The sequence below is a fragment of the Drosophila rhopaloa genome, unplaced genomic scaffold (assembly GCF_018152115.1).
Source record: "Drosophila rhopaloa isolate 14029-0021.01 unplaced genomic scaffold, ASM1815211v1 contig_178, whole genome shotgun sequence".
Lineage (NCBI taxonomy): Eukaryota > Metazoa > Arthropoda > Insecta > Diptera > Drosophilidae > Drosophila > Drosophila rhopaloa.
In genome coordinates, this window is record NW_025335059.1 from 672,396 (window position 1) to 697,272 (window position 24,877).

A 24,877-nucleotide genomic window follows, 5' to 3' on the forward strand; every position below is an offset into this window, starting at 1 on the left:
AATATTCTTGGTATTTCACTAACTTAAAATATTGTCAATTAATTGCATTACAAAATTTCGTCTTTAATGCAATTGCACAGTTAAAGATCATAGGCCCTGCGTAAACTAAATACCTCATTTTATTGCAGAATGAACAACTTTTTGTTTATCAATAATTCATCCTTTTTAAACAATTTTTAGTGTAAGCTCTTGACATAATTGCAATCCCTTTTGTGTTTTCCAAACATTTAATAGCATTTGAGGCCAATTAACGTAATTACATGGACCGGTAGACAGATGTGCAGCATGTAGTGCATTCAATTATGTGGCACACGCTCTTTTCCCTGCCGTTTAAACAAATGAATTGCTTCTAATGAAGTATTTAAGCGCACCTTTCTGGCCAACAGTGTGTGCGATTTAGTTAAAGTTGAAGTAATTTAATTATGCATTTACACGGTCGACATGTTCAATTAACTAAAGCCACGTTACGTCGACACTGGCATTAATTTCGGGGGATTTTCAATTCAAACTCGCCTCTTAATGGGCATTAGCATGTTTATTATCGCACCGAACGGCACCGACTTTATTGGCCACGCCGCTTTATGGCACGTGCCGCGTCTGCCAGGATTGGATGAGTTGGGGCAAATGGGTTTCATATGCGCGGATACATGATGAATAGCGCAGCTCCTTGGCCCAATAAAATATGATGGAAAAACGCCATTCCCTCATTATGCCAGTCGGGGATTGGCGTGTTACACTTTTCGCCGACTAAAATGACAATCTGTCATGAAATAAAGTCGTAAACCGCGGAGCCCAAGGAGCTGGCTGGGATTGTTCTGGTCCCGAGCTAAATTGAAATTTGCAGGAAGTCCTGCCCCCGCAACAAAATGATTATTCAATTTCAATAACCGCCTTGAAATCCGACCCTTAAATCTTCAATGCTCGCACTTTCGACTACGGAAGACATAAATTAAAGATATATTGCTTAGATAAATCGGCTGAAGTTATGAATGGAGCTAAAAAGAGAATAAAGAGAACTAAATAAACTTTAAACATGCTGTTTAAAAATAGCTAAGGACTTATAAACAAAAATTACAAAATATTATGCTTCTGAAAACACTATTATCCGATTACAGGAATGTAATTATTAACAACGATTTGATGTTTCTAATTTGATATTTTGGTCGGACTTATCATTTCGATACATTCACAACCCACTTTGAACTCTTCATTGAATGTCCCGTTCGTTTGAGAGTTTTTCGGGTGCTCTAATTTAATTAATTGCATGCGCCTAACTAAAGTCAAACAATTTCCGTATTTAATCAACGAGAAAGCAAACGAATGACTCAGACCCTGAGTCAAAGGCGAAAGAAGAGTCGGCCATAAAGGATACTGGATGATAGATGCGGGATGGGTGGTGGGTGGTTGTAAGTCATGCGAACTCATTTCGAAAATTAAGCAAATGTGCTTAAGTATAGGTGGGTGTGTGTGTGTGTGTATACAGAGTTTGTGTGTTTGCTTTTCCCTATTTTTCCTCTTCCCTGATTGTATGTGTGTGTTTTTTTGGGGGCGTGGCTGGGTGAGCATAACGTGATTGCTGCCAATTTCACAAAGCAGCAAATTGATGATGAGCTAATGCTTTGAAAATTATTGGGAAAAAATATTTAATAGGTTTATGTCGGGCTTAGGATGCGAACAAAAAATCGAAGGTACGAAACGGGTGGAGAAAGTGTGACGACGTGGTTGATAGGTAGATTGATATTTTAATTGAAAATGAGTTTGTTCTCAACGACTCTTCTTACTCAACATCTATCACTAAAATTTTAAACTTTTATTTATATGTTTTGAACAAATATCTTCATTTTTTGAAAGACTTTTGTATTAAAGTCTAAAAACCTCAAGAAAACCCCAATGTTGCTACAAATTGTTAGGAAAACCCAAGATTTAGCCACTTAGTATTAAAATAGGACTTTGCATCATTATGAGTTTTGGCTATCTGTAAATTAAAACGATTGTTCATTATCAGGGATGTTCCCACAAGCTTGGTCACACCCCAATGGGTTTTCCTTCAAGCGATACCACTTGGGATACCCGTTGATAGTGCTTATCGCAAGATTACGCTACCACTGTTGACATATAAAAGCATTTGAGACCGGCACTAGCCAATCAAACGGAATTGAATTAACATGGTCAACGGTATTGTCGTTTTGCTCCTCTGCGGACTGGGACTTATCAGTGCCCATCAGTCAAGGGACGAACTCCAGATGGTCTATCACCGTCTAAGCGTGCTCAAGGCTGTATCACCGAGGAATATTGACTATAATAATATAGACACCCAAGCCATTGGTACGGATGATTCGCAATGTCTGGCAGATATGACGGAGCTTTATAATGGACTTCAATCGGGCAGTTACTGGGCACTCAAAAGTAAGTATGACAAAATAAGCTAATAGAAACCCAAACTGATAAATTGCCAAATACTTCAGTGCTCGATTCTTGGGGTTCCTTTCCCTCGGGCCTGCTTTATGGAACATTTTATGATCTGGGAAATTTCGATGAGTGCCTTAACATCCATGAAGAGATCAGCAGCAGCCAAACGATCCAGGGAAAGTACTGTTTCCTGGCAGTGCCTTTAAAGGAAGTGCTGGACACCGGTATTGAATCCTTGGAAAGCATGCAGATCAAGATCGCCACTTGTTTTCCGGCCTCCTGCTCGGCAACTCAAATGAAAATGTTTGGAGGACAACTGTATCAAAACTTATTCAACTCCACCAAAAGTATAGATATCAGCATTGATGAAGACGGTTGCCAAACGAGCAATTCTGAGCCCTGGGATGGCCTGACCATTTTCACAGTGTAAGTAGTTAAAATTTAAAACAACTTATTTATATAGTATATTTTTACAATTTAAATTACAGTGTATTACTCTCAGTGCTAACATTAATTGTGACTTTGAGCACTTTGTACGACTACTTTCTGTGTAACGATCAGAGTGAGTAATTTTAGAAGAATTTTTCAGGGTATTTAAACTAATTTTCAATACATTTCAGAACAACTTCCAGCCTTGGTGAAAATCATTTCGGCTAGGGCCAACTCCCGAGCCCTTTTCGGCCTCGTGGTTGGCAGTTCCAATCCGAATGTAATTGACTGTCTTCATGGCATTCGCTGCATGTCCCTCATTTGGGTGGTTTTCCTCCATGAGCACATGTATTCGCTGATATCGCCAAACATCAACTTTACTTATGCGCTTTCGGTAAGAATATTTCTCAGTTTCGGAAAAAAAATCCCATTTCTAAATTTCAATAATTTTATAGTGGCTTGAGAAACCTGTTTCAAGCTTTTTTGTCCACGGTTATTTCTCTGTGGATTCGTTTTTATTTCTTGGAGGCCTACTAGTATCCATGACTGCCCTGCGCACAATGGAAAAGTGAGTCAAATTCTATGTTTGAATTTTCCGTAACTTAATTTTTTATTTTGTCTCAGGACTAAGGGCAAACTAAATGTCCCGATGATGTATGTACATCGTATTATTCGCATCCTTCCCGTCTTAGCCATGGCCATTCTGATCTATGTGAAACTTATGCCGGTTTTGAGTGGAGGACCCCTTTTCAAAAGTGGATTCCATGGCAAAGAGGAATGTGTGAAAGGCTGGTACTGGGACCTATTGTTCGTCCAGAATTACGTTTCGAAAAGTGTAGTAAGTACCATTTATAGCAAGATAGTTATGGTTTCTTAACAATTCATCTTTCAGTGTCTCGATCAATCGTGGTATCTTGCGGTGGACATGCAGCTGTATATCCTGTCGCCACTTCTCCTAATTGCACTCTATAAATGGGGCAAGAAGGCGGCTGCCGGCATTATTGTACTTGTGGTATTACTTTCTGGTTGCCTGTTTGCCACCCAGATGGTCAATCATTACTCAATGAGTATAAAGTATGTCTTGAATGTAGACGACATTTGAGATCACTTTACTTATTCCTTCTTAATTTGTAGAAATGGTGGTGGTGATGATGAGGCCAATCGAAAGCTTTACCTGGCCACGCACACACATGCTGCCCCTTGGCTGATTGGATTCCTGTTCGGCTACTTCCTGCACCTGAATCGTGGCAAGAAGTTCCAGATGAGCCGGCTGGTAGTATGGTCAGGATGGATCCTCAGCTTGGCCATGATCTTTACCTCGATCTTTGCTCTATATCCATCCGGAAAGTGGAGTGCTCCTGCGCTGCCCACTGTGGAGGAATCTCTTTACTACACTCTCACCCGATTAGGTTGGCCTTTGGCCATGTGCTGGGTGGTTTTCGCCTGTATGCAGGGCTATGGTAGCCTGGCCAACAGTTTCCTATCGTCGCCTTTGTGGCAACCACTCTCCAGGCTCTCCTACTCCGTCTTCATCTGGCACATGTTCGTCCAGGAGGTGAACAGCAGGAATGTGAGGACCAGCACTTACTTTTCGACTTACACTGTGGTGCGTACCTTGATACCTTGCCATAAAATTCTTTCTTATCTAACCAGTTTCCTTGTAGATGCTTAACTTCTGGTCAGATTTTGGTATTAGCCTGGTTATGTCCTATTTCTTGTATCTTATAATTGAGGCTCCAATTGGTGGACTAGATGCCCTTTGGAGACCCACAGGAAATGCGAAGCCTCCAGCTGTCACACAACCAATACTGACTTCAGTTGTGGAGCATAAAACTAATGCCGATGAAACCGAAAACAAACTAGCTACTTGAACTGATTAACATTTAATTATGATTATGAACATTCACTAAATTAATTTGTAGATTGAACTGATTTAGATGTAAAATAATTTATTGCAAAACTCATTTCTTGAGAAAAAAATTTTATTTTAAAGTAATGTAATCAATCATATAAAAGGCATCAAAATATTCAAGGTCAAGATCCTCAAATTAGATTATCGTTTCCTCAAATATTATCGGGGTTTTCCTGTCTATATGGCACAAAAAGTATTGGCTAATCGCTTATTGAGTGTCATATTTGTTGATAGCGCTTATCTTCAGATTGCGATTTGCCATATAAAATCACAGTCAGCTTGCTGACACCCCCAATCGAAAGCGAATTAGAATGGTGAACGTTGTTAGTATTCTATTGCTCTTTGAGTTGGCCATTACTATTGCTTCGGAGTCAAGTGATCCTGATATCCTACGAAACTACGGATATGTGAAGAAGCTGAAGCCGCTAGGACTGGAATTTACTGAGTACTTCCAAAATGTTACTCTGGAGAGATTGGGAGTATCCGACTCTGAGGTTCCTAACCAGAAGGATCTTCAATGTCTGACGGATATGGCAGCATTAATGAATGGCTTTTCAACCAACCAGTATTGGGCATTAAAGAGTGAGTCAATCCAAATAAAGGTAACCTGTAATCTAATTGCCACCATATGTTTATTTATCAGTGATCGATTCATGGGGTTCCATTCCATCTGGAATCTTGACTGGAAATACCTTCGACTTGGGATACTTTGATGAATGCCTGTCGATTAATAAAGTTATTAGTAGCACTCAGAAAATAAGTGGAAAGTATTGTTTTCTTATTGCCAACAGCATGAGAATCGCCACTTGCTTCCCGGCTTCATGTTCGTCCACTCAAATGGATATTTTTGTGGAACAACTTTTGCAAAAATTTCTCAACTTTAATAGCTCCAGTTTAAGTATGAAGATCAGTGAAGCAAGTTGCCAGACAAGTGATGGTGAACCTTGGGATGGACTGACTATTTTCACCATGTATGTGTTTGGTTTTCGTCTGATTTTGTTTAAATTAATAATTTGTATTGCAGAGTGCTTCTATCCGTGATGGGTGGTCTTGTGACAGTGTTTACATTTTATGACTACTTTCTGTGCAAGGATCAAGGTAAGTTGTGCCCTGAAAATATTCTCCGTAAATAAGTTATTTACCAGGATGATTTCTTTGTAGATCAAGTTCCAGCTCTGGTAAAGGCTTTCTCCGCTCGGGCCAACTCCCGATCCCTTTTCCGAATCGTGCCAAGCAAATCAAACCCCAATGTGATTGAGTGTCTTAATGGCATCCGCTGCATGTCATTAATTTGGGTTATCTTCTCCCACGAATTCATCTTCACTTTGAAAGCACCTAATCTAAATACGGCTGAATTATTTTCGGTAGGGACATGACATGGCTTAAGCAAGTTGAATTCGTTATCAATATCTTATACTGTTTTCAGTGGGCTGGGGAACCGTTTGCCAGTTTTGTGGTGCATGGATACTTCTCAGTGGACTCATTCTTCGTCCTTGGAGGCTTACTAGTCTCGATGATTGCTCTGCGTTCTATGGATAAGTGTGTATAGCCAATGTAATTCAAAAACCCATTTAATACTTAACCTCTCAATAGATCTGGTGGAAAACTTAACCCGCTGATGATGTATCTGCATCGCATTATTCGTATCTTACCAGTCGTGGCTATTGCCATACTTATCTATACTACCATGATGCCCGTTGTCAGTGGTGGACCAATGTTCAAAAGTGGATACCACGGCAAAGAGTATTGTGAGAAAGGATGGTTCTGGACCTTGCTCTTCGTCCAGAACTACGCAGTCTTGGACATTGTGAGTAATATATTATGTGTACTTTGTAATCAGACAATTAATGGTAAGACTTTGGAGATAACATTATCGAAATGCATGGCATGCATGTTTGCATTATCTGGAGATAATGATTTTGCATTTAGTAGGGATTTGATTATATAACTTTAACAATTTTAGTGTCTCGATCACACTTGGTACTTGGCTGTGGACATGCAATTGTATATCATCTCCCCGATCCTCTTACTTTCTATATATAAATGGGGCAAGAAAGCGGCTTCCGGTATTGCAGTACTTGTGGTTTTGCTCTCGGGCTGCCTTTTTGCCACTCAGATGGTAAACCACTACTCGTTGCTCATTAAGTATGGGTCTTATATATGAAATATTATAGAATGTTCTAACATATCTTTATTATACGCAGAAATACCTCTGACGATGATGGGGTTCCCAACAAGAAGTTGTACTTGGCCACGCATACTCACGCTGCTCCTTGGCTAATTGGATTCCTGTTTGGTTATTTCCTGCACCTGAATCGGGGCAAGAAATTCCAGTTGAGCTGGCTAGCTGTGTGGTCGGGATGGATCCTCAGTCTGGCAATGCTCTTCACCTCGATTTTCGCCCTTTATCCGGCGGCAAAGTGGACTGCTCCGCCTCTGTCTACACTGGAGGAATCCCTATACTATACCCTCACCCGATTGGCTTGGCCAATGGCTATTTGCTGGGTGATTTTCGCCTGCATGCAGGGTTACGGTGGTCTGGCCAACAGTTTCCTATCCACACCCTTGTGGCAGCCACTTTCTAGACTCTCCTACTCCGTGTATATTTGGCACATGTTCGTCCAAGAAGTGAACAGCAGAAATGTCAGGACGAACACACATTTCTCCACATACTCTATGGTAAGTCAGCGTTTTACATATTGCCTCAACATGTTAATTACCCCTCACCTATTTTGAACAGATGGAACATTTCTGGTTCGATTTGGGCTTCACTGTGTTGATGTCCTACCTGTTGTATCTTATCATCGAAGCGCCTTTGTGTGGATTTGACAGTCTTCTACGACCACGAGGGATCTCTCCTGTTGCTAGTCAACCAAAACTTATTTCAAATCAGAATAACGACTTAGAGACCATAAAGTCAGATGATCTAAGCGTGCCCGAAACAAAACCGCTTGAAAATTCTACCTAATCTTAATAATTCGTTAATAAATGTGCACAAGTATGCACTTTAAATATTTTATAATTTGTGGTGTTTTATTACCTCCCTGGGAAGAGTTATTAATGTCTGTTATGGTGATTGTTGGTTCATTCACCACTTCCCAGAAGTTCAATATCAGCCGATTTTAAAGTAAATCCGTATAATGATCTGATCTGATCTAAATCCATAAGCCTGATAACAGATAACAAAACACTTTGCGTGATTAATTGTTCCTGATACCGGGCAGTTTAATTGATTACTAATTATTGGGGAAGTCGGCAAAGTTGAAAAGCGGAGTCGCTCGTCTGGATGTCTCATATTGTCACAGACGGCTAGAAACCTGAGCAATTATATTGTACGTCTTTACCGGATTTGATTATTTTCCGATTTGACGTTTCTTCTTGTTCAATCGGATTATTCGTGGTTATCGCTTGATAATTCGCATATCTGTAAGAGGTTATATTTTTCTGCAGAAGCAGTAAAAAATGTGTGATTAGCATGATAGTGTTATTTTTTTGGTTCGTTTTTTTCTTTCTTCTCATCCTACTGGCATTAGTCTATTCTTATCGCATGTGATTCCCAGGTAAAGATTTTTGATGATAACCAGAAACCACCAATACCAGCTGACAATATTAGAGTATTCCCTGCAGAAAAATGCTTGACACTAATTTGGCCGATTACATGGCAAAACGTTTAAGTACTTAAAAAATGTATACCAGCCACTTGATACCACTGTTCCTCTGAATGCTGATAAGTGTTTAAGTAAATTTCGAGTGAAATTATTTATTGGCTATAAATAAAATCCCCAGAAACAAGTGATTTCCAACCATAACAAAATCTATTCAACGAATTCTATCATAATCATTGATAAAGCTTTTGAGCTTTTGATCGTTCGTAGGACATTACCAATCTTCCAATCGGTTTAACAAAATTATTAGTCAAAGTCCAAATAAAAATAAGTCTGATTGTCTCTTCACCGGAATTAAACCTTTTATAAATCGATTAAACCTCTTGGAGGATTCTAAACACCTGTTAAGGTATTTATCCTCAGTATTCATAGATTACTATTAGTTTTCTTAAAATATGTGTTACAGGAAAAAGGAAGATAGTCAATCTAATCTATGGCTCGTTATACTCGAATAAGCTTTTTGAATGGTTCATATCACCTGTCAAGATTGTTCACTCATTAGTCATAAGTTGCATGAGTATATTAGTTTTATTTTAATATACATATGTAACAAGAAAAATCAAGTCGATTCACTGACTAACCGATCTACTAACCGATCTTCAACATAAAACGTAATTAAAAAAATTTAGTTTTATGTTAACTGACATATGATATGATGCTAAAAATGCCAAGCAGAATAAGAAATTATACATATAGGGTATTTAATAGTTGGGACTCAACCATAACGACTAATCTGCTAACCATCACAATCAATGGTTATCACTCGTATATAAGCTCTCGCGATTTTAACAGAGGCATTCAATGCCGTTTAAGTTAGCATGGTCAAGTTAATAAGTTTTATTTTGCTCAGTGGGCTCGTTCTCATAAGAGGAGAACAGTTTGAGGATGAAAGTATTCTGAAGGAATTTCAGAATCTTAAAAAACTCAAGCCACTGGGTCTTGAGTTCGCCGACTACTTTCAAAATGTAACGCTGAATGATTTAAGCCTTTTCGACTCCAATTTGCCAACTCAGGAGGATCTTCTGTGCCTTAGTGAAATGGGTCAGTTAATGTTGGCTCTTAGATCTGGCCAATTTTGGGCACTTAAAAGTGAGTAAGAAAATAAATCAAAGGGATCTGTATTTCAAAGCTTACTGAAATTTATTTTAATAGTGATTGACTCTTGGGGCTCCATTCCCTCTGGCCTTTTCACGGGTAACGTATATGACTTGGGAAACTTTGATGAGTGCATCAATATCAAAAATAACAACATTCGTGGAAAATACTGCTTTTTGGAAGCTTATCCGAGTAAAATGCTGGGCTCTGAGAGTGCAATAGGTAGTTTTTTGAAAACGAAAACAGCTACTTGCTTTCCGTCCTCCTGCTCGGCCACTCACATGAACAAGTTTGTGGGTCAGATAATACAAAGACTTTTCAACGTGAGTATTCCTAGCACAGCCATGAGTATCAGCGATAGTACATGCCAGACCAGTGAAAAGGAACCCTGGAATGCACTCACCATTTTAACAATGTAAGTACCTCTATATTTAAGACTTAGTATTTTGCTAAGACCTTCTGATTTCAGAGTGATCTTAGCACTGATGGGTACTATCGTGGCCCTCTTTTCACGCTGTACGACTATTTCTTGTGCAAGAGTCAAGGTGAGTTAGACTTATAATTCTTTGAATTGTTTTATATAACCTTATATCTGTTACTTACAGATCAGCTTACCCGTGATTGTCAAGGTGTTTTCGGCCAGGGCCAACTCTCGTGCTTGTTTCCGCATCGTGCAAAACAAGTCAAACCCCAATGTAATCCACTGCCTCAACGGAATTCGGGGCATGTCGCTTTTCTGGGTGATTTTTCTCCATCAATACGCAAGCTTATTCTATTCACCAAATATTAATCGTTTTAGTATTCTCCCGGTAAGTTTTCAACCTTTAATATTTTAACAAAATTCAGCACAGCTTTTATATTTCACATTACACTGGATTCATTTTTCTTTATCGGCGGCTTATTAGTGTCTTTAATTGCACTGCGATTAATGGATAGGTAATTATTAAATTGTATATATATAATATAATATATTACACCTTATTAATTTTTAATTCTTTTGCAGAACCAAAGGCAAACTGAATGTTCCAATGATGTACTTACGCCGCTTGCTTCGCATTGTTCCCATTTTGGCCATGGCTATTCTAGTCTATACGCAGCTCACTGGTCTTTTGGGAGATGGTCCTCTTTTCAAGGGCGGATACAATGGAAAAGCGTCATGCGAAAAATCTTGGTATCTGACCATGCTTTTCGTGGTTAATTTCGCGAACGATATGGTAATACTTATCAATTTTACCTTGAAACACAAAATTTAAAAGCTTTTTTTTAGTGTCTTGATCATACTTGGTATCTAGCTGTGGATATGCAACTGTTCCTCATTTCACCACTCCTGCTCTTCGCTCTGTACAAATGGGGCAAAAAGGCTGCTGCTGGTATTTTTGTTCTCATAGTACTGCTTTCTGGGTGCCTCTTTGCTGAAATGATGGTTAACAACTACTCAATATTAAAGTACGTGTTTATTTGTACACCCTCTTTATGTTTTCTGTCAAAATTATATATATTCTTGATCCGCAGCCTTGATCTCACTCTGCAGAAGAAGATGTACTTCTACACACACACTCATGCTGCTCCGTGGCTTATTGGTTTTTTGTTCGGATACTTTCTGTACTTGAGTAAGGGCAAGAAATTCCAGCTGAGCTGGTTTTCCGTTTGGACTGGATGGATTCTTTCCCTGGCTCTGCTGTTTACATCGATCTTTGCACTCTATCCTGCTGTTATGTCGGGCATTCCTAAAGCGACGACCTTGGAATTGTCATTGTATTACACACTCACCCGAGTGGGCTGGCCAATGGCAATTGGTTGGGTGGTTTTCGCCTGCATGCAAGGATACGGCAGTCTGGCCAACAGTTTCCTCTCCTCCCCGCTGTGGCAGCCCATTTCAAAACTGTCCTACTCCGCCTATATTTGGCACAGTTTCATCCAGGAGATAAACCAAAGAATAACAAGGACAAATACATACTTCTCGGACTACCAAGTGGTAAGTGAGTGGATTTTAATTAGAGTGCATATGCTTAATAATATTTTTATAGATGCTTGATTTCTGGTCGACCCTTGGACTCACGCTTTTGTTTTCCTACCTGATGTACCTGATTATTGAGGCGCCCATTGGTGGACTTGATCTGCTTTTACGACCTCAGAAGAAGGCACCTGCTGAGATCAAAACAGTGACGGACTCAGATCTTGGAAAGGAGAATCGGATAGATGATGGCGATTCAACTAAACAAGGAGATTTGGAAGCGACCGAATTAAATACTCAAACTGCAGCTGATTAGATATTTCCATTCGGCTAAATTCATTTAAGTCCAAAGAAATGTGCTTGCTCATCAATACAATAACATTTATTGCCACTCGATTATTTATTCCGGCGCTTACAAAATATAAGATTATTTTTTTAGTCCACAGAAGCAATTGTCACGTGCTTGCAGTAGCAACATTAAAATACCTATTTATCTATGTGCTGATATGATCTTAATCTTATTAGGTTTTTGTTAGAAATATGTAGTAAAGTACTGATAAAAAAAGAAATTCTGATACGTTAAAGAAATTTAATAGTTTTTGCAATTTAAGTGACCACAATATGACTAATGTCACAATGTGTTTTAATAGACGGTGCTTATCGCAATCTAATTCGCATATAAAAGGGGTTCCGATTACGATGAAAAATAATCAGTAAGAGTTAAGCCAGCATGGTCAACATAGTCGGGGTATTTTTCCTCTGTGGGCTGGCCGGTGTTCCATTGCTTGATCAACTCAGATCCTTGGAACTTGCGATCGCTGGACATCTTGAGGATGTTGAACTGGACGACTTGAGTGTCCTGAACTCCCCTGAGAGGAGGATCTTCGGCGCCTCAGCGATATGAAGTCCGATCCTTCAGTGACCGAAGTCTATTTCATCGGCAACATGTAAGACCTGGGCAACTTCGACGAGTGTCCTAACATGCAAAAAGGGGTCAGCCAGAGCAGAGCTATTCAAAGAATGTACTGCACTTACATTTATTTTTATTACCTCCAGGGGATGAATTTCTATTAGAGCTTTATCTGTCTGTTATTGTGATTGTGGGTTCATTCACCACTTTGCAAAAGTTCAATATCAGCCGGCTTGATAGTAAATCCATATTATGATTAACTAATACTGATAACAGATAACCAAACACCTTGCGCGTTCAATTGTTTCTGATACCCAGAAGTTTAACTGATTGCTCACTACCAGGAAAATCGGCAAGCTTGAACTGCGGAATTGCCCGTCTAGATGTCTCCTACTGTTTTGTCTAATCGGTTGGCTAACAGAGCCGGCAGCTTATCGCTCATAAACTATTTTCCAAAAGCCGGTGGGGAAAACGGTCATTCGAATTCAAAATGAGCATGGCTAAAGTTGTTACCATTTTTTTGCTCGTTGAACTAGTTTTCATCGGAGCCTCAGAACTCAAGGAAACAGATCTTTTGGAGAAATATAAGCGACTAAGCCACCTACGTCCCCTGGGAGTGGAATTCGCTGAACACTTTCGACATGTTTTCATCGAGGATTTGTCTTTGGATTCTAAAACAGGATTGCCGAGACAAGAGGAACTATTATGCATGGCAGATATGGCACTGCTTATAAAGAGCTTAGCAGATGGAAACTATTGGGCCCTAAAGAGTAAGTCATTGAGAACAAAAACGAAATTGTTTTAATTAATTTAATACCTTAGTGATCGATGCTTGGGGTTCCATTCCCTCGGGGCTGCTTTATGGAAATTTTTACGATTTGGGAAATTATGATGAGTGTCTCAAGATCAGTCAGCAGATCACAAGCGATCATAGGATTCAAGGAAAGTACTGCTTTCTCTCAGCATCCTTTGCTGAACTTCTCGGTATTGCGGCCTTAAAGGCAAAACCAGTAAATATAGCCATTTGCTTTCCGGCCTCGTGTTCACCTGCTCAAATGGAAGGATTTGTAGGACAGTTTCTTCAGGGAGTGCTGGGCTCGAATAGTTCCACCAGTTTAAGTATCAGTGAAGCTACTTGCCAGACAATAGACGCCAAACCTTGGGATGGCTTGACCATATTCACTGTGTAAGTCTTACCTAAACCTTAGGCTGTGCAAAGTACTAACCACTGATATTATAGAGTGGTCTTATCTATAATGGCTTCCATCGTGGCCTTCTTCACTCTATATGACTACTTTTTGGGTAAAGAAGATGAACCATCAGCACTGGTAAAAGCTTTTTCTGCTAGAGCCAACTCTCGAGTTCTTTTTCGCTGTGTGGATGGTAAATCTAATCCAAATGTAATAGATTGTCTTCACGGCATCCGATGCATGTCCATTATTTGGGTAGTCTATTCCCATGTCAACTTGTATTTTATCACCATGCCCAATATGAACCTCGCAGATTTGATTCCGGTAAGTTGCCTTGAACTACTGACGATATTTCTAACAGCATAACAATATTATCATTTCTAGTGGGCTGAAAAACCCTTTTCCAATGTTGTCCTACACGGTGTATTCTCTGTGGATTCCTTTTTCTTCCTCGGGGGTTTGTTAGTAGCAATGATTGCTCTGCGTTCGATGGATAAGTAAGGCAAAAGATGCTTTTAAATTTAATGATTTTAATTTCGGTGTATTTTAGATCCAATGGAAAATTAAATGCACCACTTATGTATCTGCATCGCTTGATAAGAATCCTACCAGTTTTGGCCATGGCCATTCTTATCTACATGAAGGTCATGCCACTTGTTTCTGGTGGCCCCCTGTTTTACAGTGGATTCCAAGGAAAAGAGGCTTGTGAAAAAGGCTGGTTTTGGACCTTGTTGTTCATTCAAAACTATGCAACAACGGATATAGTAAGTGAAAAAAGCTTAACCATGAAGAATGATAGCTGAAATTACTTTTTAGTGCCTTAGTCATACTTGGTACTTGGCAGTGGACATGCAGCTGTATATCATTTCCCCGATTCTACTGATCGGTCTTTACAAATGGGGAAACAAGGCAGCTGCCCTAGTGGTTATACTTATTCTTTTGCTTTCTGGTTGTCTTTTTGCCACGATGATGATCAACAATTTCTCCTTTTTGATCAAGTAGGTCCCAAAGACTATTCACTACGGTCCTTTAATCAGTTTATCTTCCTGCAGGAATACGAGTGGCGGAGATATGGCCAATCACAAGCTGTATCAGGCAACACATAGACATGCAGCTCCTTGGTTGATTGGATTTCTATTTGGATACTTCTTACATCTGAATAGAGGTAGAAAGTTCCATCTGAGTTGGTTGGCAGTATATACTGGATGGACCATTAGCCTAGCCTTACTTGGAACATCGCTTTTCGCTCTCTACCCGGCATCCAAGTGGAGTGCTCCTGCATTGTCCACTCTGGAGGAATCCCTCTATTACACCCTTACTCGACTGGCCTGGCCCATTTCCCTATGCTGGATAGTGTTTGCCTGTATGCAGGGTTACGGAGGCCTTGCCAATAGCTTCTTATCATCCCCACTGTGGCAACCACTTTCAAGGCTCTCATACTCCGTTTATATATGGCATATGTTCATCGTGGAGGTGAATTGCAAAAACGTTAGAACCAGTACATATTTCTCAAACTACACTGCGGTATGTTTTTGCTTCTAAATATGGTTTTAAGTACTGGTTTAATAATATTCATATTTTTCATATAGATGCAAAAGTTCTGGTCAGACTTTGGCTTTACCGTTCTGTTCTCTTACGTGTTTTACCTCATTATTGAAGCACCTTTGGGAGGATTTGACGGTCTACTAAAACCGAAAAGAAAGTCTGCTGAGGATATGCCTAGTCCTTCTTCTAATATAGTACCCGCCGAAACTCAGTCTAATTTAAAATCAGGGCTGATTTTGGGACCACTAAATCCGACTAATTAGTTCCTCAACAATTATGCCTTGCTGGCAAAATAATTAATATTACCAAATTAAGCTCTCAGTAAATACTGATTTTGTAAAATTAATTAATGCAGTAGAACTCTTGATTAGGAAAATGATATGTAAACCTATTTCTCCGTTTTGTTATAAAAATAAACTCTGATATCATTTAATTATATAAAGATGTAAGTCAGATGTTCCAATTAAGTATTTATTGTTAATAAAGGGGGTCTGCTAAAGTCATCGAATAAGTCAGCCCCTGTTGTTCTAAGACATTCACAAAGTGGTTTTGCACAACATCTAATGTTATTCACTTATTTACAAAACCCGAAGTATTGACGTATTTACCCTTTGATTATTCAAAAGACAGAAGAAAACGGTTTCGGATCGATTCAACTAAGCAAAGTTGAAGGCGACTGAATCGAATACTCAAACCGAACCTATCTGCATTCGAATTAATTTATTTAACCCCAGATAAGTGTGCTTGTACATTTATTCCCACTCGATTATTTAATTCGGGAGGTTACAAAAGAAAAAAGTCCACAGAAGAAATTGTCAACTGACTGCAGAAGCGTTATTATAAACCTATTTATGATATGATCTTAATCTTATTAATTATTTCGAAGAAATATGTATTGAAGTAGTGATTAAAATACGAATTCTGATAAGTTTAAAGATTACCTTTTATGGTAGTTCAATGGAATTGACCATCATATGACTAATGTCACAAGGTGATTCGTAGACATTGCTTATCGCAAGCTAATTCGCATATAAAAGGGGTTCCGATTTCGATGAGAAATAATCAGTACGAGTTGAGCCAGCATGGTCAACATATTCGGAGTAGTTTTCCTCTGTGGGCTGGCCCTAATCAGTGCCACAAAATATAAAGAAGATGGTGTCCTGCCGGAGTTCCATCGTGTTGAGCAACTCAGATCCTTGGGACTTGCGTTCGCTGGACACCTTCAGGATGTTGAACTGGACGAGTTGAGTGTCCTGGACTCCCGGGTGCCAACTGCAGAGGATCTTTTGTGCCTCAGCGATATGAATGCGCTTATGAACGGACTTCGAGTTGGTCAATACTGGGCACTGAAAAGTAAGTGAACTGCGGACGAAAATCTAGTACGTTTTATGACCTACTTATCTTCTCCGTACTACGTCAGTGATCGATTCTTGGGGTTCCATCCCATCGGGTCTGCTTAACGGCAACATGTACGACCTGGGAAACTTCGACGAGTGTCTTAACATCAGGAAAGAGGTCAGCCAGAGCAGGGCTATCCAAGGAAAGTACTGTTTTCTCTCAGTGTCTGTCGGTGCAATTCTTGGAGTCGAGAAGGGGATCATCGGAACCTTCAAAACTGCCACTTGTTTTCCGGCATCCTGCTCGGCAGCTCACATGAACACGTTTGTGGGTCAACTGATGAAGCAGTTCCTCAACGCCAGTATTCCCAGCTCAGTCATGAGTATCAGCGACAGCAGTTGCCAGACAATTGAAAGTGAACCCTGGGATGGACTCACCATTTTTATGATGTAAGTCTACCGCCAATTTAATCAGTTTTCGGCTAACGCTTTACGATTCCAGAGTTTTCTTATCGGCGATGGGTGCCCTAGTAGCTTTGTTTACTCTGTGGGACTACTGTCTGGGTAAAAATCAGGGTGAGTGGTCAAAAATTATAAATCCGATACAGAAATTTCACAATAATCCATTATCTACAGATAGTCTACCAGTAATAGTAAAGGTCTTTTCGGCACGTTCTAACTCTCGTGCTCTTTTCCGAGTTGTGGATACCAAATCAAATCCGAATGTCATCGAATGTCTTAATGGAATACGGTGCCTGTCTCTTATTTGGGTGGTTTTCTGCCATCAGTACGTAATGTCTTTACTTTCGGCTAATATTAATATTTTCAAGGCTGTATCGGTAAGCATATAATTTATATTTGTCGAACCAAATGTTTTAAATTAATTATTTCACAGTGGGAGGAGACACCATATGCCAGTTTTATTTTGCATGGATTTTTCTCAGTGGATTCGTTTTTCGTGCTTGGCGGAATATTGGTGGCTTTGATTCCGTTGAGATTAATGGATAGGTGAGACGATGAAACAATTTGTAAGTCAGCTACTACATAAATAATAATTTTGCAGAACCAAAGGAAAACTAAATGTGCCACTGATGTATCTACATCGATTGATCCGAATTGTCCCGCTTTTGGCAATTGCTATTGTCATCCATATGAAACTTATGCCAATTATAACAGACGGACCTCTTTTTGCTAGCGGCTACTCACAAAAGGCAATGTGTGAAAGAAGTTGGTATTTCACTTTGCTTTTCGTGAATAACTACACGGACGACAAGGTAGGTCCCATTCATTATTAATCGCAAAATAAATTAAATAGTTTTTTTTTGGACCTTAGTGCCTTGGTCATTCGTGGTATCTGTCGGTCGACATGCAGTTGTTCCTTCTCTCTCCACTCTTGCTTCTTGCTCTGTATAAATGGGGCAAGAAAGCGGCTGCTGGTATATTCGTCCTTATAATTTTACTTTCCGGATGTCTGTTTGCCACCATAATGGTCAACGAATACTCACTGATTTTGAAGTATGTACATGCTTATATGCTTTGAATTGTTATAAACCTTTTTTTAACTAGGAACTTTACTCCCCTCGGTATGAAGGATATGTACTATGCTACGCATACACACGCCACGCCTTGGCTGATAGGTTTTCTCTTCGGCTACTTCCTGCACTTGAATAGTGGTAAGAAGTTTCAGCTGAGCTGGGCTGCCGTTTGGTTGGGATGGATCCTTTGCCTGGCCATGATCTTCACCTCGATCTTCGCCCTCTACCCGGCGGCCCAGTGGAGTGCTCCTAAATTGTCCACCCTGGCGGAGTCTTCTTACTACACCCTCACTCGAGTGGGGTGGGCGATGGCCCTCTGCTGGGTGATCTTCGCCTGCAAGCATGGATACGGTGGACTGGCCAACAGCTTCCTCTCGTCCCCGCTGTGGCAGCCCCTCTCCAGGCTGTCCTACTCCGTCTACATGTGGCACATGTTCGTCCAGGAGGTGAACGCCAGAAGTATGAGGACGAACTCCTACTTCTCGAATTACAGAATTGTGAGTTTAAGCAAGATCAGATTTATTTTGTTACATATTTTACATTTAACATTTTTGCAGATGCTCAACTTCTGGTCGACCTTTGGATTCACCGTGCTGTTTGCCTATTTAATGCATTTACTCGTTGAGGCGCCTTTTGGTGGACTTGATCGTTTTCTGGGGCCAAGTAGAAAAAGTCCTCCTGTTGTGAAACAGAAATCAAATATTGATAGTAACCTGGAAAAGATTAATGTTACAACTCCAACTTCTACTGCATATTAGGTACAAAATTAATGAGTGATCTTAGTAGTTTAAGTAATTTATAATATAAATCAGGGCTGATTCAGGGACCAAGTAATTTGTATGACAATTTGTTTTTGTATGAAAACTTTTTTTTAAGGACCTGTTACCTGTTGATGTTACTTTTAAGTATTGATAAGTAATAAAAAAAGTCATCCAAAACTGTTAGCAAGTGTTGTTTTAAGGAATTCGCAGTCGTTCTACACAAAGTCCAATATTATTCACTTAATTAGTAAATCAGAAGTATTGAATTATCGCCTTTTGATTATTATACCTTGCAGAGGGATTTTGGTAAAAGGTGCAACGCAGTGAAGGAGACATCTCCGACCCTATAAAGTATATATTTTATAATTGTCTGTCCGTCTGTCTGTCCGTCTGTCTGTCCGTCTGTCCGTCTGTCTGTTTCTTCCCCCACTAATTTTTTTTTTTTTTAAGTATCGAGTTCAAACTTTGCACACACCCTTCTTTCCTTTGCACGCAAAAAAAAAATAGGAAGGGGGGGGGGTATATCCTTAGCTGCCATATACTGATTGATCGGAAATGCCATAACTTTGGTGTTTGTAAAGTTAGGAAGTTGGCATTTTCTTTGGGGGTTTTTTTTGGCAAAAAAATCCGACCTACCAAATTTTATAAGGATCGGCCGACTATATCCTATAGTGCCATATAACTGATTGATCGGAAATGCCATAACTTTGGTGTTTGTTAGTTGGTTGATTTTCTATGGGTTTTATATTTGGCAATAAACCTATATACAGCATATCCTATAGCCGCCATATAACTGATTGATCGGAATAACTTTGGTGTTTGTTAAGTTGGAAGTTGGGATTTTTGTGAGTATTAAGAATGCATCATATGAATAATTTTGAGAATATAATTTACAGAGTATTCTGGTTTCACCCGAGTTGTTTCCTTTCTTGTTTTTTATAATCTTTAGCTTGTCACCTGGACAACTATTTGATTATCTTACGATTTGACGTGTTTCCTTGTTAAATCGGATTACTAATAAATTAAATAGGTTAAAACCTAAAGAGGAACAACATATTCACCTTATTGCCACACGATTTTTTTGTGGCATTCAAGCTACGTTACAAACAAAAAAACAAATTTCATCCAAGAGATACACCAAAGAATTTCCAGGATAAAAACATATTTTTGTAAACTACAAAGTGGACACCAACATATATTTATAACTCTAAACATGCCTAATATTGTCTCTAACTGGCATATTTTAGGTCTTACAAAAAGGCACCAGCAGAGATCAAAACTGTGACGGATTCGAATCAGACAAAGGAGAATCAGATAGATGATTGGGTTTAACTAATCAAAGAGAGTTAGAGGCGACTGAATCAAATACCGCAAACGCAACGGATAAGATATTTCGATTCGGATTAAATTATTCAAGTCCAGGGAAATCTTTTTGTTCATTTAAACGTTTATTACCTTTGAATTATTTATTTCGGGTTCTTAGAAAATATTAGATTATTTACACGAAACCAATTTTCACGTGACTGCTATTGCGTTATTTAAATACCTATTTATCTTAATGCTGATATGATCTTAATCTTAGTGTTTGCTCGAAATAAGTAAAGATTACAAAAACACTGATTACTGATAAGCTTAAAGATTACCTTTTATGGTTTTTTTCAATGGAATTGACCATCGTGTGAATAATGTCACAATTTGTTTATTAGACCTTAGGTCCTTATCGCAAGCTAATTCGCATATAAAAGGGGTTCCGATTTCGATGAGAAATAATCAGTAAGAGTTGAGCCAGCATGGTCAACATATTCGGAGTAGTTTTCCTCTGTGGGCTGGCCCTAATCAGTGCCACAAAATATAAAGAAGATGGTGTCCTGCCGGACTTCCATCGTGTTGAGCAACTCAGATCCTTGGGACTCGCGTTCGCTGGACACCTTCAGGATGTTGAACTGGACGAGTTTAGTATCCTGGACTCCCGGGTGCCAACTGCAGAGGATCTTCTGTGCCTCAGCGATATGAATGCGCTTATGAACGGACTTCGAGTTGGTCAATACTGGGCACTGAAAAGTAAGTGAACTTTGGACGAAAATCGAGTACGTTTTATGACCTACTTACCTTCTCCGTACTACGTCAGTGATCGATTCTTGGGGTTCCATCCCATCGGGTCTGCTTAACGGCAACATGTACGACCTGGGAAACTTCGACGAGTGTCTTAACATCAGGAAAGAGGTCAGCCAGAGCAGAGCTATCCAAGGAAAGTACTGTTTTCTCTCAGTGTCTGTCGGTGCAATTCTTGGAGTCGAGAAGGGGATCATCGGAACCTTCAAAACTGCCACTTGTTTTCCGGCATCCTGCTCGGCAGCTCACATGAACACGGTTGTGGGTCAACTGATGAAGCAGTTCCTCAACGCCAGTATTCCCAGCTCAGTCATGAGTATCAGCGACAGCAGTTGCCAGACAATTGAAAGTGAACCCTGGGATGGACTCACCATTTTTATGATGTAAGTCTACCGCCAATTTAATCAGTTTTCGGCTAACGCTTTACGATTCCAGAGTTTTCTTATCGGCGATGGGTGCCCTAGTAGCTTTGTTTACTCTGTGGGACTACTGTCTGGGTAAAAATCAGGGTGAGTAGTCAAAAATTATAGGTCTGACACAGCAATTTCACAATAATCCTTTATTTCCAGATAGTCTACCAGCGATAGTGAAAGTCTTTTCGGCACGTTCTAACTCTCGTGCACTTTTCCGAGTTGTAGATACCAAAGCCAATCCGAATGTCATCGAATGTCTTAATGGAATACGGTGCTTGTCTCTTGTGTGGGTGGTATTCTCGCATCAATACATAATGTCCATTTATTCTGCAAATATTAATTTTTTCGATGCTCTTTCGGTAAGCGTATAACTTATACTTCTACAGACAAAATAATTTTACATGAAAAATTTCAAAGTGGGAGGAAACACCCTTTGCCAGTTTTATTTTGCATGGCTTTTTCTCAGTGGATTCGTTTTTCGTCCTTGGCGGAATATTGGTGGCCCTGATTCCATTGAGATTAATGGATAAGTAAGGTGATGAGACAGTTTTCAAAACAGATACTTAAAATGTTATTTTGCAGAACGAAAGGAAAGCTTAATGTTCCACTGATGTATCTGCATCGCTTAATTCGAATAGTTCCGCTTTTGGCCATTGCTATTGTTATCCATTTGAAACTTATGCCAATTTTAATTAATGGACCTCTTTTTGCTGGCGGCTACTCACGAAAAGCGGTCTGTGAGAGAAGTTGGTATTTTACTTTGCTTTTCGTAAATAACTACACAGACGACAAGGTAAGTCCGATTCATTATTATATAAATTAAATTAAATTTTTTTTTTTTGGACCTTAGTGCCTTGGTCATACGTGGTATCTTTCGGTCGACATGCAGTTGTTCATTATCTCTCCACTTTTGCTCTTTGCTGTGTATAAATGGGGAAAGAAAGCTGCTGCTGGTATATTCGTCCTTATAATTTTACTTTCTGGATGTCTGTTCGCCACCATAATGGTCAACGAATACTCATTGATATGGAAGTATGTACAGACAAAAGTTAATATTTTTAAATTTTGTATTTTTAAAAACCATTTTTTAACTAGGAACTATAGCCTTGACGGGATGGCTAAAATGTACTTTGCCACCCATACACACGCCATGCCCTGGCTAATAGGTTTCCTCTTCGGCTACTTCCTGCACTTGAATAGTGGTAAGAAGTTTCAGCTGAGCTGGGCTGCCGTTTGGTTGGGATGGACCCTTTGCCTGGCCATGATCTTCACCTCGATCTTCGCCCTCTACCCGGCGGCCCAGTGGAGTGCTCCTAAATTGTCCACCCTGGCGGAGTCTTCTTACTACACCCTCACCCGAGTGGGATGGGCGATGGCCCTCTGTTGGGTGATATTCGCCTGCAAGCATGGATACGGAGGACTGGCCAACGGCTTCCTCTCGTCCCCGCTGTGGCAGCCCCTCTCCAGGCTGTCCTACTCCGTCTACATGTGGCACATGTTCGTCCAGGAGGTGAACGCCAGAAGTATGAGGACGAACTCCTACTTCTCGGATTACAGAATTGTGGGTTTAAGCAAGATCAGATCCACATTGATTTATATTTCACAACTAACATTCTTGCAGATGCTCAACTTCTGGTCGACCTTTGGATTCACCGTGCTCTTTGCCTATTTAATGCATTTACTCGTTGAGGCGCCTTTTGGTGGACTTGATCGTTTTCTGGGGCCAAGTAAGAAAAGTCCTCCTGTTGTGAAACAGAAATCTAATATTGATGATAATGGACCTATTAACCTGGAAAAGATTAAAATTACAACTCCAACTTCTGCTGCACATTAGATGTAAAAATAATGTGTGATCCTAGCCGTTTAAGTAATTTATATTTTAAGTGTAGGTAAATATATATATTTTATTGTTTTCTAAAGTAATTGGTAGTACTTTTTTATGGACGGCTTGAAGTTAGCCCTGCTCCTGACTGAGTAAGACATTTATATACGACTCCCCCGCTTCCGGCTGATGGTGCAACACCCACATCACTTTCTGGTTGCATGTCCTGTGTAAATTTAAGGCTGGAAACAAATGGAGAACTTCTTGACTTGCGTCGACTTCGCTTAGCCCGATGCCATAAACTACGTGCAACTGCCACTGCCACTGCAACTCCAGTCGCAAACTGCAATGAGTGTCTGCCTGGGCCGACAAAACGATCTGGATCCGGATCCGAATTCGAATTCCCACTGCGCATATTTTATGGCAGTTACGCGGCTGCCGGGCAACTTAATTAGTGCCTGCTGGTGTGCTTCGACTCCGGGTTCGACTTTCATTTCCACAGCCACTTCCACTTCGATTGCGGCAGGGACAGCTGCATTGCACCTGACATTTAACATTATTACGCGGCACCTCCGCCGAATACCGAATGAGTTTGCCGGCCATTACAGGCAGCTCCTTAAAGTGGCGCCTCAGCGCTACTCGCGTTAAAGCGGTGTTAAGCTTAATGTGCACCACATTGACGCCACATGGAAGCCCGAAACATGGAGCCCGGAACATGAAACTGAAACTCCGACCTTTAGGCGGCAGTGGTGACGTGTTCAGATCACAAAATCCAGGCTAGACAAGCTGAATTAATATCCAAGGTAGCTAAACTTCATATTTACCTTCTGTTGTATCAAACTGGCTAGGGTCATAAATAATTGAATGACAAGGATGAAAAGGTTTATAAAAAAAATTCTTATTAATAAAAAGTTCGTATTGTATATGGAATATATTTAACATTGAAAAAATACAAGAAACGCATAAATTTGTTGCTTAATTGTTTGTTAAGTTAGAACGCTTAAAAATGTTTTTCGACACGAAAAAATTAGCTTTAGTTGTTAAGTAATGGTAAAATGTTTAAATGCTTCATCGAATTAGTAATAAAATTTCGAATCGATTGAAAATTTCGATTATAGGTCTATTTTTACAAAAAATTATGTATTACCTTTTTTGATGAAAACCCGGGAAATTGTATTTTAAATGTCGTACCTTTTAATCTGAACAAAATTTCAAATCTATTGGCATTCACAGAAAATTTTTTTCGGTAAATTTTCTCAAAAAGTTTATTATAAAAACTTCAAAAACCGGACAAAAAATATATTTCAAAATCAACTCGGAATTGATATTAAAGGTTCTTATGTACCGTCAATCATATGAATTGTGTCGTATTTAGCTAATTTGCAATAAAAACCCTTATTGACGGCAGCGTGGTTTGTAGTTTTTTCACAGTTACTAAAAAAATTTTTACCACAAGAATAATAAAGTTGGCAACACTGTTGGATGGTCGGCTCGGTGGCATTAACGTTTTGTGACTGCGCCAGGGGTTGCGTGTTCGATTGCAGTTGCTTGCATTTAATGGGTTAAGGCACACTTCTGTGGGAGGGTCGGCCACTTACAATTCATTGAATTGCCCCAACTCCAGTTGGCCACAATTGAAAATCGATCCGCCCGGTCGTGTCTTCGGATGCCCGCTGTTTTCGGTGCTTTCCTTAATGGTAAACGCCGGACTCTTTCAACTCCGCTGTACGATTTTTCTTGCTTTAAGCCTCTGTTATAAGCTGCTGTAATATGCTCGGCAAAGGACTC

General features: G+C 39.8%; 5 protein-coding genes across 5 annotated transcripts; all 5 read left to right on the forward strand.

Annotated features, from left to right (window-relative positions):
* The first annotated feature begins 2,165 nt into the window (after positions 1 to 2,165).
* On the forward strand, positions 2,166 to 7,772 carry LOC108051533. The gene is made up of 18 exons (XM_044458958.1): positions 2,166 to 2,406; positions 2,466 to 2,835; positions 2,898 to 2,971; positions 3,030 to 3,232; positions 3,294 to 3,406; positions 3,463 to 3,673; positions 3,731 to 3,912; positions 3,973 to 4,444; positions 4,503 to 4,693; positions 5,025 to 5,332; positions 5,394 to 5,721; positions 5,775 to 5,848; positions 5,912 to 6,114; positions 6,177 to 6,289; positions 6,344 to 6,557; positions 6,714 to 6,895; positions 6,955 to 7,429; positions 7,491 to 7,772. Exons 1-18 carry the CDS (start codon positions 2,166 to 2,168, stop codon positions 7,716 to 7,718), a joined length of 4,182 nt encoding a protein of 1,393 aa, XP_044314893.1. The 3' UTR covers positions 7,719 to 7,772.
* A 1,461-nt stretch (positions 7,773 to 9,233) lies between these two features.
* LOC108051532 (nose resistant to fluoxetine protein 6-like) lies at positions 9,234 to 11,780 on the forward strand. The gene is given in 10 exon segments (XM_044458959.1): positions 9,234 to 9,504; positions 9,568 to 9,925; positions 9,980 to 10,013; positions 10,016 to 10,059; positions 10,121 to 10,323; positions 10,362 to 10,446; positions 10,514 to 10,724; positions 10,778 to 10,956; positions 11,023 to 11,485; positions 11,538 to 11,780. Coding segments are annotated over 10 exon segments (2,091 nt in total).
* Positions 11,781 to 12,864: 1,084 nt separating this feature from the next.
* LOC108051531 (nose resistant to fluoxetine protein 6-like) lies at positions 12,865 to 15,372 on the forward strand. Its single transcript, XM_017133663.2, has 8 exons — positions 12,865 to 13,144; positions 13,197 to 13,560; positions 13,615 to 13,888; positions 13,949 to 14,061; positions 14,115 to 14,328; positions 14,381 to 14,562; positions 14,617 to 15,088; positions 15,154 to 15,372. The coding sequence occupies exons 1-8, from the start codon at positions 12,865 to 12,867 to the stop codon at positions 15,370 to 15,372; spliced, it is 2,118 nt and encodes a 705-aa protein (XP_016989152.2).
* An 814-nt stretch (positions 15,373 to 16,186) lies between these two features.
* Positions 16,187 to 18,843, forward strand: LOC108051536 (nose resistant to fluoxetine protein 6-like). The gene is made up of 9 exons (XM_017133668.2): positions 16,187 to 16,462; positions 16,530 to 16,896; positions 16,949 to 17,022; positions 17,083 to 17,285; positions 17,342 to 17,454; positions 17,510 to 17,720; positions 17,780 to 17,961; positions 18,013 to 18,478; positions 18,539 to 18,843. The coding sequence occupies exons 1-9, from the start codon at positions 16,192 to 16,194 to the stop codon at positions 18,737 to 18,739; spliced, it is 2,088 nt and encodes a 695-aa protein (XP_016989157.2). The 5' UTR covers positions 16,187 to 16,191; the 3' UTR covers positions 18,740 to 18,843.
* A 1,689-nt stretch (positions 18,844 to 20,532) lies between these two features.
* LOC108051537 (nose resistant to fluoxetine protein 6-like) lies at positions 20,533 to 23,181 on the forward strand. Its single transcript, XM_017133669.2, has 9 exons — positions 20,533 to 20,803; positions 20,871 to 21,237; positions 21,290 to 21,363; positions 21,424 to 21,626; positions 21,685 to 21,797; positions 21,850 to 22,060; positions 22,118 to 22,299; positions 22,363 to 22,828; positions 22,889 to 23,181. Exons 1-9 carry the CDS (start codon positions 20,533 to 20,535, stop codon positions 23,099 to 23,101), a joined length of 2,100 nt encoding a protein of 699 aa, XP_016989158.2. The 3' UTR covers positions 23,102 to 23,181.
* Positions 23,182 to 24,877: the final 1,696 nt, after the last annotated feature.